The sequence below is a fragment of the Marmota flaviventris genome, chromosome 19, assembly GCF_047511675.1.
Source record: "Marmota flaviventris isolate mMarFla1 chromosome 19, mMarFla1.hap1, whole genome shotgun sequence".
Classification (NCBI taxonomy): Eukaryota; Metazoa; Chordata; class Mammalia; order Rodentia; family Sciuridae; genus Marmota; species Marmota flaviventris.
In genome coordinates this window covers 6,937,836-6,949,991 of record NC_092516.1, presented here as the reverse complement: position 1 = coordinate 6,949,991, position 12,156 = coordinate 6,937,836, and the positions used below count along the sequence as shown (strand labels likewise).

General features: G+C 52.0%; 1 protein-coding gene across 1 annotated transcript; it reads left to right on the top strand.

Moving 5' to 3' along the window:
• The first annotated feature begins 6,329 nt into the window (after window positions 1-6,329).
• On the top strand, window positions 6,330-12,067 carry Atp6v0c (ATPase H+ transporting V0 subunit c). The gene is made up of 3 exons (XM_027940547.2): window positions 6,330-6,553; window positions 11,067-11,250; window positions 11,335-12,067. Exons 1-3 carry the CDS (start codon window positions 6,475-6,477, stop codon window positions 11,537-11,539), a joined length of 468 nt encoding a protein of 155 aa, XP_027796348.1. The 5' UTR covers window positions 6,330-6,474; the 3' UTR covers window positions 11,540-12,067.
• Window positions 12,068-12,156: the final 89 nt, after the last annotated feature.

Here is a 12,156-nt window from a genome sequence, read left to right as displayed (position 1 = left end):
GGGTTCTGAATCCTGATTACTAGAATGTGAGGAGGCCATACTAGACTTCTTAGTGCGACCCCAGGGGTGGATGGGTCAGAGGCAGTCAAGGCACCACCTTCTTTTTCTTTTTTTTTTTTTTTTTGTAGTTATAAATGGACAGAATATCTTTATTTTATTGTTTATTTTAATGTGGTGTAAGGATTGAACCCAGTGCCTCACACATGCTAGGCAAGCGCTCTGCAACTGAGCTACAGCTCCAGCCCAACAGGACACCTTCTGATCATCCAGAGCTAAGGACTTACCCACTGCTTTCTGAGAACCTGCTCCAAGGGCCAAGCTCAGCGGAACGCACTGGTTTAATGTAGCCCAGCAGGTTTGAGAGAGAGGTGCACACTGCCCCCTCGTGGCCATGAATAACTCCAGGCTCCCTGCCCACCAGTCAGTCCTCAAAGAGTAAGAATCTATCAGACATTTTTTGTGTCAACGGTGGTAGATTGGGGTCAGTGAGAAAGGTGAATTGCCCCAGACTTGGGATCATCCCAGTTATCTGCCTCTGCTTTCCTACTGGTCTTGATGCCTGACATGGGCTGGAGCAGCTCCAGGATTTGCAATTTCCTTGCTGCCCACAACTGTACCCACTGAGCTCCCTTGCACCAAGGGAAGGTGATGCATCCTATGCATATAAAGCTGCATTTATAGACTTTTTTGAGATAATGGGGATCAAAATCAGGGCCTTGTGCATGCAAGCACTAGGCAAGTACTCTACTACACTGAATTATACCCCCAACCTTTGATTTCATGCAAGGGGGGAAGTAGTGGTGAGGGAAAAGGCAGGGATGTGTTCCTGGTGATTCTGTTCCCACCCCAGGGTTTTCACCAGTTGCCAAAATTGACCTCAAACTTGTGATCCTCCTGCATCAGCCTCCCAAGGAGCTGAGATTACAAGTTTGCGCCACTATTCCTGGAAGGACATTTTTACTTTTTACAAAATCCTTGTATCTGGCCAGGAATGTGCACACCTTTAGTCCCAGCTGCTTGGGACGGAAGCAGGAAGATCACAAGTTTAAGGCCAGCCTCAGCAATTTAGCAAGATTATGTCTCAAAATAAATACATCTGGGAGCATAGCTCAGTCGTAAAGAGCTTCTGGGTTCAATCTGCAAGAACTACTACCCCCCCCCCAAAAAAAAAAAAAAAAGAATGAGAAATGTTTCATTCAACAAATGGATTTTTCTGTAATCTATTTTTTAGGATCCAGTCACCCCATGTGTATGTCATACTCCTAATAGTACCCATAATAACCCTCAGTGTGACACACAAAACAGAAAGGCAAAATTCAAAGATGAGGAAGTTAATCACGATTTTTCACCAAAAAAAGAAAAAAAAAAAGAAAAGAAAGAAAGAAAAGAAAACCCAACATGTTGGGCTTGGGTTGTAGCTCAGTGGTGGAGCGTTTGCCTCAAATGTGTGATGCACTAGGTTCAATCTTCAGCACTATGTTTAAATAAATAAGTAAGCAAATAAATAAAGGCACTGTGTCCATCTACAACTAAAAAAAGAAAAGAAAACCCAACTTGTTAATCAAGAAAATGGTTAACAAGTGACTAGCACAAAGGAGATCTAAAAATATCTTCCTAGGTTATATCTCTAAACAGTAGATTTTACACACACACTCACTCACATATGCACATTCCATGCTAAGATAGCTCACGTTACTCTTTAATGCCTGCACTTTGTTCTGTCTCCCAGAGTGTGTGCTCCTTGCTTTCTCTTAATAAAATCATTTGTCTCATTTTGCCTGTTCTTAAATTCCTTTCTGCAGCATCATAAAGAACCCTCATGGCTGGGTATAGTGGTGCACATTTGTAATCCCAGTGGTTCAGGAGGCTGAGGGACGAGCCTCAACAATTTAGTGAGTCCCTAAGCAACTTAGTAAGACCCTGTCTCAAAAAATAAAGGGGCTGGGGTCTTGGATCAGCGGTAAAGTGCTTTCCTATCACGTAGGAGGCACTGGGTTTGATCTTCAGCACCATATAAAATAAATAAATAAAGGAATAAAAATAAATAAAATAAAATAAAATAAAGGTGTTGTGTCCAACTGCAAAAAATATTAAACAAAAAATAAATAGGGCTGGGGATGTGGCTCGGTGGTACAGTGCCTCTGGGTTCAATCCCAAATACCAAAACAAATAAACAAATTAAAAAAGCAAAACAAAAACCTCATAGTCAGAGTCTGGGTTCATCTCAAGACCTCCATTCCAGTGACAGGGCTGTCCTCAGATTTCGCTGGGATATTCTGTCATCTGCAATTCCTGTTCTTTCTTACAAGACTGATAGAGCAGTCTGCTAATTTTCCCATCTTTCTCTCTTTTTTTTTTTTTATATTTTTAGTTGTAGATGGATACAATACCTTTTTATTATTTCTTAGTTGTTGATGGACACAACATCTTTATTTTGTTTATTTATTTTTATGTGGTGCTGAGGATCGAACTCAGGGCCTCACATGTGCGAGGCAAGTGCTCTGCCACTGAGCCACCCCAGCCCACAATACCTTTATTATTTATTTATTTACTTTTATGTGGTTCTGAGGATTGAACGCAGAGTCTCAAGCGTGTAAAGCAAGTACTCCACCACTGAGCTACAACCCCAACCCCCTTTTTCCCTTCTTTACAATAGCTTCCTTAAGTCCATCTTTCCAATTGTTTGAAGCTGTTTGGGATTTTATTCCTGGTCTCTTTACCTCTTCTTCTCCCTCCTTCCTGGGGTCTCTGTAAAGTGCTATTGATCCTTTCAGCACTCCCCTTTGCCTCTGCATTCCTCTCCCCATGAGATCTCTGACTCCCCCCCCACCCCTAGTCTCTCCCTCATGGTGCCTGGAAATCCCCACCTTCTTCCAGCAGTGAGGGTGACCGACTAGGCTCCTGATCTGTGATTTCATGCAAGGGGGGAAGTAGTGGTGAGGGAGAAGGCAGGGATGTGTTCCTGGTGATTCTGTTCCCACCCCAGAGTCCACGTCACCCTGGGGCCCTGCCCAGCCCTGGACTCCAAGGTCCTTCATGGTCACCAGATGATAGCTCCCTGCAGAGTCAGGCCCAGGCCCTGGAATTGAGTTTCATTCCACTTCTTTCTAGGCAATGCCTGGGCAAGGCTCTTAACATTCATAGGCCTGTTTCCTTGTCAGCAAAATGAGGGCCAGGACAAGAAATTGGTATGAGAATCACCTCAAGGTGCTCAGCACAGGGCCCAGAACAGCTGTCCTCAGCGAGGACAGCTAAATGGCTGGGCACCCTACAGAGGTTGAGGATACAGAAAAAGAGACAAGCAACCCTCAGTGGTAGTGGCAGAGAGTGAAAAAAAAAAAAAAAAAGAATGAGATGCAAGGGGGGCACCCAAGGAAGAGGAAAGAAAGGAGAGGGTTAGGGGGGCTTCCTGAAAGAGGATGGTGCATCTAATTAAGGGGAAATGAGTTGGTGGAGATGGAGCCACAGGCTCAAGGACACTAGCAATGGGCTGGAAATAACAAATGGGAGAAGACCAGGAAGGGCCCCATCAATGTTGGGGGTGTTGAAGGATTCCAGAATACAAAGGTCCTGTGGTTTTAGGATGAAGAATGGGTTGGTTGGGGGGTGGGGGTGATACTGGGCAGACAGGCCAGGCTAGAGATGGTGAGAAGATGTAGGTTAGAAACAAGGGGCAGCTGCCACCTCCAGGGTGGGGACAGGGCTGAGAGCTGGAATGGCCTCCAATCTCAGACTGATGAGCAGTTACTAGTGAGGTGGAAGGAATGGGCAGTATGACTGGAGGGGCTTGTGTGAGCTGCTTTGAGAATGGCTGTGCCTTTTATCTGGAGGGAAGATAACCAGAAGGAGGTGATGGTGAAGGGGTGAGCTCAGTCTGAGATCCACTGGTCTGCAATGTCAGCAGCCCCCCCTGAAGACATAGAGTGACCTCTTACACCAGAATTAAGCACAAAACAGGACAGTGAGAAGCCAGTGAGCTAAGCTGCCCCACTGATCCTGCAGAGAAAACAATCTCTCCAACTTCCCAGCCTTGTTATTTCCACCGTACTGGGGTTATGCACACTTTATCAGTGTCTCTGTGTTTGACTTCCCTGAAGATGGACAGTATTGTCTTTCCTTGGACTGGACTCAACCCTCACATGCTGCTTCTTCAGCCGCTAGTCAGGGTCATCTCCCTGGCCTAGACTGTCTGGCTCTGTACCTAGTCTGCTTGGAGATGCAATGCTCACATTGAGAGCTGTTAGGACTGGAAAGCTGCTGGTGAGGGCAAAATGCATGTTGGGGGATAAAACCACAGGGAAGATGAGATCACCTAGGGAAAGGGCAGAGCCTGTAAGGGTCTTGGGAACACCTGGGCCTTGCAGTGACACTGAGGATAAAGGGCCTGGACCTGTCTTTCCTCCAGCTTCTGACTCCAGGAAGAATTAGGGTTGCAAACCTGTAGGAAGTGAAGAGAGAGAAGGGAGGGGGCAGAGAAGTGGGCAGTTGGGAGAATAACACAGAGGCCCACTTGGTTGGCCTGACCACTGTTTTCCTATTTAAGAGAAATGGTGGTCACTATGACCTTGGCCAGAGTGAGAAGCTGTAGAGGGAAGGGGAGGTGAAGAGGTGGAAACACACAGTGAAGATTCCTCTTTTCAGAAACCAGAGTCATGTGAGAAATGGGGAGGTAGAAGAAGGGCTTCTAGTTGTTCTCTGTAGTCTCTTCTCTGAAACAAAATGTACTTAAGGGGCTGGGTTTGTGGCTCAATGGTAGAGTGCTTGCCTTGCATGTGGAAGGCACTGGGTTCGATCCTCAGCACCACATAAAAATAAGATAAAGGTATTGTGTCCACCTACAACTAAAAAATATTTAAGTACATCTTTTTAAAAAATATATATTTATTTTATTTATTATGTGGTGCTGAGGATGGAACCCAGTGCCTCACATATGCGAGGCAAGCACTCTGCCGCTGAGCTATATCCCCAGCCCTAAAAAATATTTTTTAAACACACACACACACACACACACACACATATACATACTTGGGTACTTTAATGGGCACCAAGTCCAGAGGGTGATAGACCCAGTCCAGCCAGGAGGAAAGGAGCACCAGGGAGGTTCCTGTTGTGGAAGGTGGGGCTGAGAATTCAGCAGGAAGGCCAGGATGGGAAGGTGACTCCACTGCCTACATGGAGAAGTTTGCAGGTGGCACCAGGCCACTTACAGAGCTCTGATCTCAGGATGTGGGCTTGTGGGCTGTGGCTAAAGGGAGAATTGGCCAGGTGGCAGCTGATCCAGGATCCTTAAAGGAAAGGAACGAAAAAGGCACAGGGCAGCCAGATCTGGCTGGTGGAGACGAAGCACCTAGTTGAGGTGCTCGGGCTGTCACGGGCATCAGCAGGGCAGGGCCAGCCTGCTCTGATGGAGGAACCCCCGTCCTCCAGGACTTGCTCCAGAAAGAAGAGAGACTTTGCATGGTTGGGCTTTGCGTGGACATGCAAAGGACCTGGACGCCAGAAGGTAGAAACACAAAATGAAGATTCCTCTGGACCCCAAACGTTCAGAAATCCGGAGGACTCACGACACCAAAAGGGCTTTCAACCCGTCATGCTTATATCTTGAGGGGTGGAGACACCCTCAACTGATATCTGGGTCGCTAAAGCAAGAATGGCAGATAGGACTTTTTTTTTTTTTTTTTCTAGGAATCTAGGAGTGAAGTCATCAACTACTGGATAAGATGATTATGGGGTCTGGAGGAGCCTGGGGACCGGTGGTGCGGGAAGAGAGAGAGGCTTCAGCCACAGGCCAGGACTTCACAGGTGGGATGGGGGCTTTCCTGGGGCCTGGAGCATAGGAGGCCGGCCGCCGGCACTCGAAATTTCTTTGATTCATTTGTTCGAAGAGACCGAGGGCCAGCGCGGAGCTCCAAGGAGCCTCGCCCTGCCACCGGGTCCCGGCGGGAGAACCCGGGCGTGGGGCTCCACCACTGGAATGCCAAGAAAACCGACGAAGAAAAAAACCTAACACCTGCTGGCGGTGCGCAGCCGCAAGGGAGGCGGGGCGGAGAGACCCCGCCTTGTATGCTAATGAGCACCCAGCCCCGCCCCGGCCCGGGGGTCGGACGGACCCAACGCCGTGGGGTTTGGAGGGCGGCGGCGCCGGGCAGTGCGCCCACGAAGGCTGATGCGGGGCGTGGAGTCGGGGCTGGGACCAGTGGGCTGGCGGCACAGCCTTGGGGCGGTCAGCGGCTTCCCAGGCATCCGAAGCCACGGCTCCCCCACAGGCGCGAAGTGGTACAGCCCTGAGGGGGCGGGGACAGGATCATGTGACCAAGCTGCGGCCGCCATTTTGCTCTGCGGTGCTGGTATTTAGAGCGCAGCGGCTGACGGGCCAGGTCGCCTTCGCTCGCCTCTGCGCCCGCTTGTCGGTCTGCTGTTTTCACCTCGCCGCGGCCCGCTGAGCTCGCCCCCCGCCCCGCCCCGCCCGCAGACATGTCCGAGACCAAGAACAGCCCCGAGTATGCTTCGTTCTTCGCGGTCATGGGCGCTTCGTCCGCCATGATCTTCAGCGGTGAGCCCCGCGGCAGGCGGGGTCGGGCGGGGGGCGCCGCGGGACTCCTGCCCGCAGCGCACGGGGGGCCGGCGCGTGACTTCACTCTGACGCAGTCCGGGCTGTCTGGGGTGCCCGGCCTCACGCGACTGCGGGCTGGGGTCGGGTCCGAGGGCGGCGGGGGCCATGGGGTGTCTGGGGCGCAGGGTGTGCGTGCTTGTCTAGGTGCGAGTCTTGGGGGTCCCCGGTTTCCGGCTGACGGCCCTACCAGCCAAGCTGCGGTGCGGGGGTGGGGCGGCGCTGGCGCCGCTGCCATCTTAGCCCCAGGAGGCGGGAGGGGGGCTGGGGTGGGGGTTCAGGGGGCGGCGCGCGGTCTTGCGACTGCTCCGCACCCCGCATTCAGCGGGCAGGTGTGACATCACACCTCGGGAGGCTCCGGTCTGTGGGCGGCGGCGGCGGCCCCGAGTGCGCCCGGGAGGGGAGTCCCTGGCCTCCTGGCCGGCGGGACACTCGGTCTCGCCAAGGTCCGCAGCCCTCGCCTCAAAGGCAGCCGGGGTCAGGTGGTCCGTATCCTGAGGCAGGTCCTTCCGGTTGGGGCTTGTCGCGGTTTCCCAATTACCCTGTCAGCTATGTAGGTTGGTTGGGAAAGCTGGAAAAGGAGTTGGTCCTGAGATCTCACAGAGACGTAGGGGTGGGAGCATATGGAAATGGGGGCTTCTGGGAGACAGCGCTTGTGTGGACGCTTGCTAAGGGTCTGTGCTTTGACTTGGATGAGAAGGTGGCATGGGGTGCTAGCATTTACAGGATTGGGTCTTTGTTCCTTCGGAGGAATTCTCCAGTTTTGGTTCTTAAGAATGGAGGGATGAATGAATGACCTTCCTATTTCAGGGCCAGGAATCGGGAGGGGCTGCCCTGGTCATGGAGAAGGAATCCAGCAGAGTTCTTGATGGCACCCTGCTTTGAAGTTGGGCCTTGACATTACTAGGGGGTCAAATTTAGTGAAAACTTGCCCTTCTGGGAGACAGAAGCTTAGACCAAACCTGAGAATGTGGGGCCTAGGGAGATAAGTCAGAGACAGCTACAGTGGACTGGTCTGGCCTGGTTTGCTCCTCCTCTGGTAGGTCTGGTTCTTGGCTAGAGTGGCCCGCCCTGCCCCACCCTACCTGGTGGACTGGGGAGGCGCCCAGTACATGTATGTGGAGGGTTTGAACTCTAAACAGTCTCTGCTGACTGTAAATACTTGTGGGGTGGGGACTTGGGGACCCTGCTGTCCTGGGGGCCTTCCCCTGCCTGGGCCTGTCTGCCAGTCACATGTTGTTGAGTGAGCCCTGCCCTTTCCATCCCCTTCCAGAAAGGGGTCATTTGTGGTGGGAGATGTGGTCTAGACATCTCCTTTGCCAGGATACGCCTGCTGTTCCCACACCTTTAGAGCTTCTCTGAGCTGCATGCCATGCATCTCCCTTAAGCTCCTTGTCCCCAGAATGCCTTCGGAGGTTCTACTACCTTCCACCGCAGCTCTCTGTGGCTATCACTTGTTCAGCAAATCTTGCTTGAGCTCTGCCAGGTATTGGGGTGACATCAGTGAACAACCAAGATCTCTGCCTGAATGAAACTTGCCTTCCAATTTTCAGGGTAACTTCTGGTGACTCTGAGTTTTCCCACTGACCTGTTTTTCTGTACCCAGTTCTCTCCCTCTCCATCAAGAACCTGCGTGCGTGTACTTTTCTACTGAGCAGTACCAGCAGGTGTCTGTACTTTATTGAGAACAGGGTATTGCTGGCTTAGGCCTTTCCTGCCTGACCCTGGCTCCTGGGGATTGGTACCTGCATACCTGTTGGCCCCTGTGAATTCTCTTCTGTGTCCTTAGCTCCATTCCTCCCCACATGGAGCTTAACACAGCCCAATGGTGGCTTGCCTCTTCCTTGGCCATTACCTTTTGAATTCATTTCTGCACTCTAAAATGTGTCTTTCTCCAAGGTTTGTCTTCATCTTCTCTGCTGCTTGGACAAGCCCCTCTGTCCTTCCATGGCCTTTGGTGTTGCTGTTGGATCAACATGAAGCTCTCTGCCAGTGTCTGGGTCTTGGCCTGCTTTGCACTTGACTTACTGATTGTTTAATATTTTTTTAGTTGTCAATGGACCTTTATTTTATTATTTATGTGTGGTGCTGAGAATCAAACCCAGTGCCTCACACATGCTAGTCAGGTACTCTACCACTGACCTACAACCCCAGCCCGACTCATTAGTTTTTAACCAAATGAGATCCATGCATATCTTTCAGGCCCCCCTCCCCCATTTCACATTCCAGCTTCTCCTTTTTTCTTGTGACAAACATCCTGTTGATTCTTTCTTCATCATGTCTTCCATGAAGCTGCTGGTTGCTCCTTTTCTGTATTTTCAGCGACTTCCTCCCTGGTTTGGTGCTTGTGTTCCAGGAACTGCCTCCTGACCCTGCTCTCTGCCCCACTGCGTCTGGCATTGTTGGCAGGCCTGCCTTTTAAAACTCCGTCAGGCTTGGCTTCTTGGACCTGCTGCCACCCAGGCCTAGACAGGTTTTATTTTCTGTAGCTCTGACTTACAGTGGCTATCCCTTTTTCTCTCCCTTGTTCCTCTTGCCCTACCCTCTCCCCAGCCACATGACTTCCCTGCTGTTCTGGGGAAGGGCCTAGCTTACTTCCTGCCTCTTAAGAGTCTCAATACCTAGGGTGCTAGTTCCCTGTGTTCAAACTCCTCCCCAGTGCCACATGTCAGCCTGTGCTCACTGTTTGTAACTTGTCCCCAGGGGTGTGAACCCTGGAGGTGCTCGTCTGTTGCACATATGTGATGCAGCCTGACATGGGGCTGTGCCTGCAGAGGGAGCCTCCAGTGCCTCCCCGCCAAAAAAAAAAAAAATACACTTTGACCAGAAAAGTTCCAGGAATGGCCTCTTGAAGATGGGCCCAGACCCCTAGGCTAATGGTGTTACAAATCTTGGCCTGGTGGTATCTGGGCATCTCAGGATACCATTAGAGGAAGCAATATGGTCCATTGTATCCCTGTCCTAGCCTGCTCCCTCCAGTTTGCTCCTTGTCATCTCCACATGTGCTATTATCCTTGCCCTCTGTCCCATCTTGTGATTTCCTATTCACTGTCACTGTTTCCTTCAGAACTGCCTGGTCTGTCATCTTTCCACCCCCTACCCCCACCTTGCTGTCCTGGAGGTGTTGCTGTGTTTGGGTCACTGTTCTGTCTCCTCATCTCTGAAAAGACAGAGCCCTTTGGAATTCAGCTCTTCTCAGTGCTGGAACAAGAGCAGGCTTTTTTTGGGGGGGGGGGCAGTGCTAAGAAATCAATAAAATGTTACAAAGGCTGGAATTGTCCTAGTTCCTTCTGCCTCTGACCTGTGTTGTCTCTGTGGTCAAGCCAGTCATTGCTCTCTTCAAAATGAATATAGTATGGGCACCCTGGGTAAAGACAGGACAAAGTATGCCATTGCCACTTGCTCCAGAGGAGACAGGCCACCCCTAGAGTCCAGCTCCCCTATTGCCATGTGGTGGGAGGCCTGAAGACCACAGGGAGGGCAGAACTTTCCTGAGTTCTCATGGTCTGGGTGGGTGATGACCCCAGATTCCTGACCTCTTTCCTGTGCCTCATCCTCTTCTTTGCTTGCCCTTTCTTTTCCCTGGTTATTTAGGGAGGGTCCTGTCTATCAAGGCCACAGGGCCTGCTGTGTGGCATGGGGTGCTGAAAGCTGCCCTTCCTGACAAAGCACAGCCCCTCCCAGCCCCCAGTTTAGCTCTGACTTCCAGTTTAGGGGCTGGAGTAGTGGGAAGTTGGGTGGTGAGTCCAAAAGCTCTGGCCTGGAGGTAAAGACTTGCTTATGGTCAGCTACTTCTGACCCTGAGGTCACATCCATCAGTAGAAGCTTTAGCCTGCTAGTACTGGGGAGGGGACGTGTGTGTGTGTGTGTGTGTGTGTGTGTGCGCGCAGTATTATGAGCATTGAACCATGGGCCCCACACATGGAGGGCAAGCATTCTACCACTCCACTCTACCACCCAGCCTAGACTGTGGTGGCTCTTCCAGGCTATTGTCCCTGGATATTAGCTAAGGACTGATTGGCTACCCTGGACCTGCATCTGGGCTACTGATCAGTGGGCCACTCATGATTTTCCAGACCTTTCTTGACTGGAAATACTGGGACTTAAGGTGGGACAAAGATGCCTAGAATCTCAAGCAAGGCTTTTGGGACTCTAACTAGGTCTCCCTAAGGTAGCAGGCAGCAGGCTGAGGAGTGCTAGGGAACAGGGCTAGGTGTCACAGCAGATTAGGAACCCTAGCGGGCCACAAGGGCTATTGTAGGAGAGAGAGGTGGACTGTGGGCACTCAGCCAGAGAGGAAAGTGGGAAATGGTTCTAACTGTGGCTGTTGCTTCTGGAGGCCCTTCTGCCCCTCTGGTGCTTTTGGCTCCCCATGTGAGTGCTAACTTGGGGAGCCCTCAGCTGTGCTAAAGAGGCCTGCAGGTGGCTCCTGGCTCACCTCACCTCCCTCCTACAGCCCTGGGTGCCGCCTATGGCACGGCCAAGAGTGGCACCGGCATCGCAGCCATGTCAGTCATGAGGCCGGAGCTGATCATGAAGTCCATCATCCCAGTGGTCATGGCTGGGATCATCGCCATCTACGGCCTGGTGGTGGCAGTCCTCATCGCCAACTCCCTGAATGATGGTATTAGCCTCTACAGGTGAGTGTGGGGAGTGCCATGCCTGGTACTGTCTTGCCTTGGTAGGCAGGCTGCTAACGGCCCTATATCTTTTCTCTTCTCCAGGAGTTTCCTCCAGCTTGGTGCAGGCTTGAGCGTGGGCCTGAGTGGCCTGGCAGCTGGCTTTGCCATTGGCATTGTGGGGGATGCCGGTGTTCGGGGCACTGCCCAGCAGCCCCGGCTGTTTGTGGGCATGATCCTGATCCTCATCTTCGCTGAGGTGCTTGGCCTCTACGGTCTCATCGTGGCCCTCATACTTTCCACAAAGTAGCCCCTCAAGCTCACCAGCCACAGAACACGATGTAAAGACCACCCCCCTCCTCATTCCAGAACGAACAGCCTGACACACATGCACGGGCAGCCACCCCCTCCTCCGTAGTTGGTCTTGTAAATGCGCAGTGTCCTAGTGCCCATTGTCTGTTGCCCCGCCTGGCCCCTTCCTCCCCGTGCTGTGGACATTGGGCCCACTCATCTCCCATCCAGGCCCCCGACCAGTGAGGATGCCAGCCTCCGGCCCCCCGCCCTAGAGTGCTCTGTGTATAAGGATGAATTAGAGTTGTCATTTTTCTCTTCACTGGATGTTTATTTATAAAAGATTTGACCTGTTCATGCGTCTGTGGAGCAACCCTTGTCTCCCAACTATATAGTACCCTTTAGGTAGAGTGTTGCCTTGTGGGGTCCCCCTTGCCGAGACTCCTTGGATGGAACCGCCCCTTGCGCCCGGTGCCCCGGTCGGGGGCAGAACGCCAGCCACCAGGCCTTGGCGCCCAGCTGTGTCCAATAAAGTTCTCGGATGTGATAGGCCTGTGTCCCAGCGCTTGTGTGGGCGGGGCGGGCCGGGCTGGCGCTGCACGTCAATGCGTCGCGGGTCACGTGGGCCGGCGGGTC

Bases quoted from the DNA above. Each gene is read 5' to 3' on its own strand.
- Atp6v0c (XM_027940547.2), top strand. From the start codon at position 6,475: ATGTCCGAGACCAAGAACAGCCCCGAGTATGCTTCGTTCTTCGCGGTC. The intron at 6,554-11,066 runs GTGAGCCCCGCG...TCCCTCCTACAG, and splicing joins GTCCGCCATGATCTTCAGCG to CCCTGGGTGCCGCCTATGGC. The intron at 11,251-11,334 runs GTGAGTGTGGGG...TCTCTTCTCCAG, and splicing joins GATGGTATTAGCCTCTACAG to GAGTTTCCTCCAGCTTGGTG.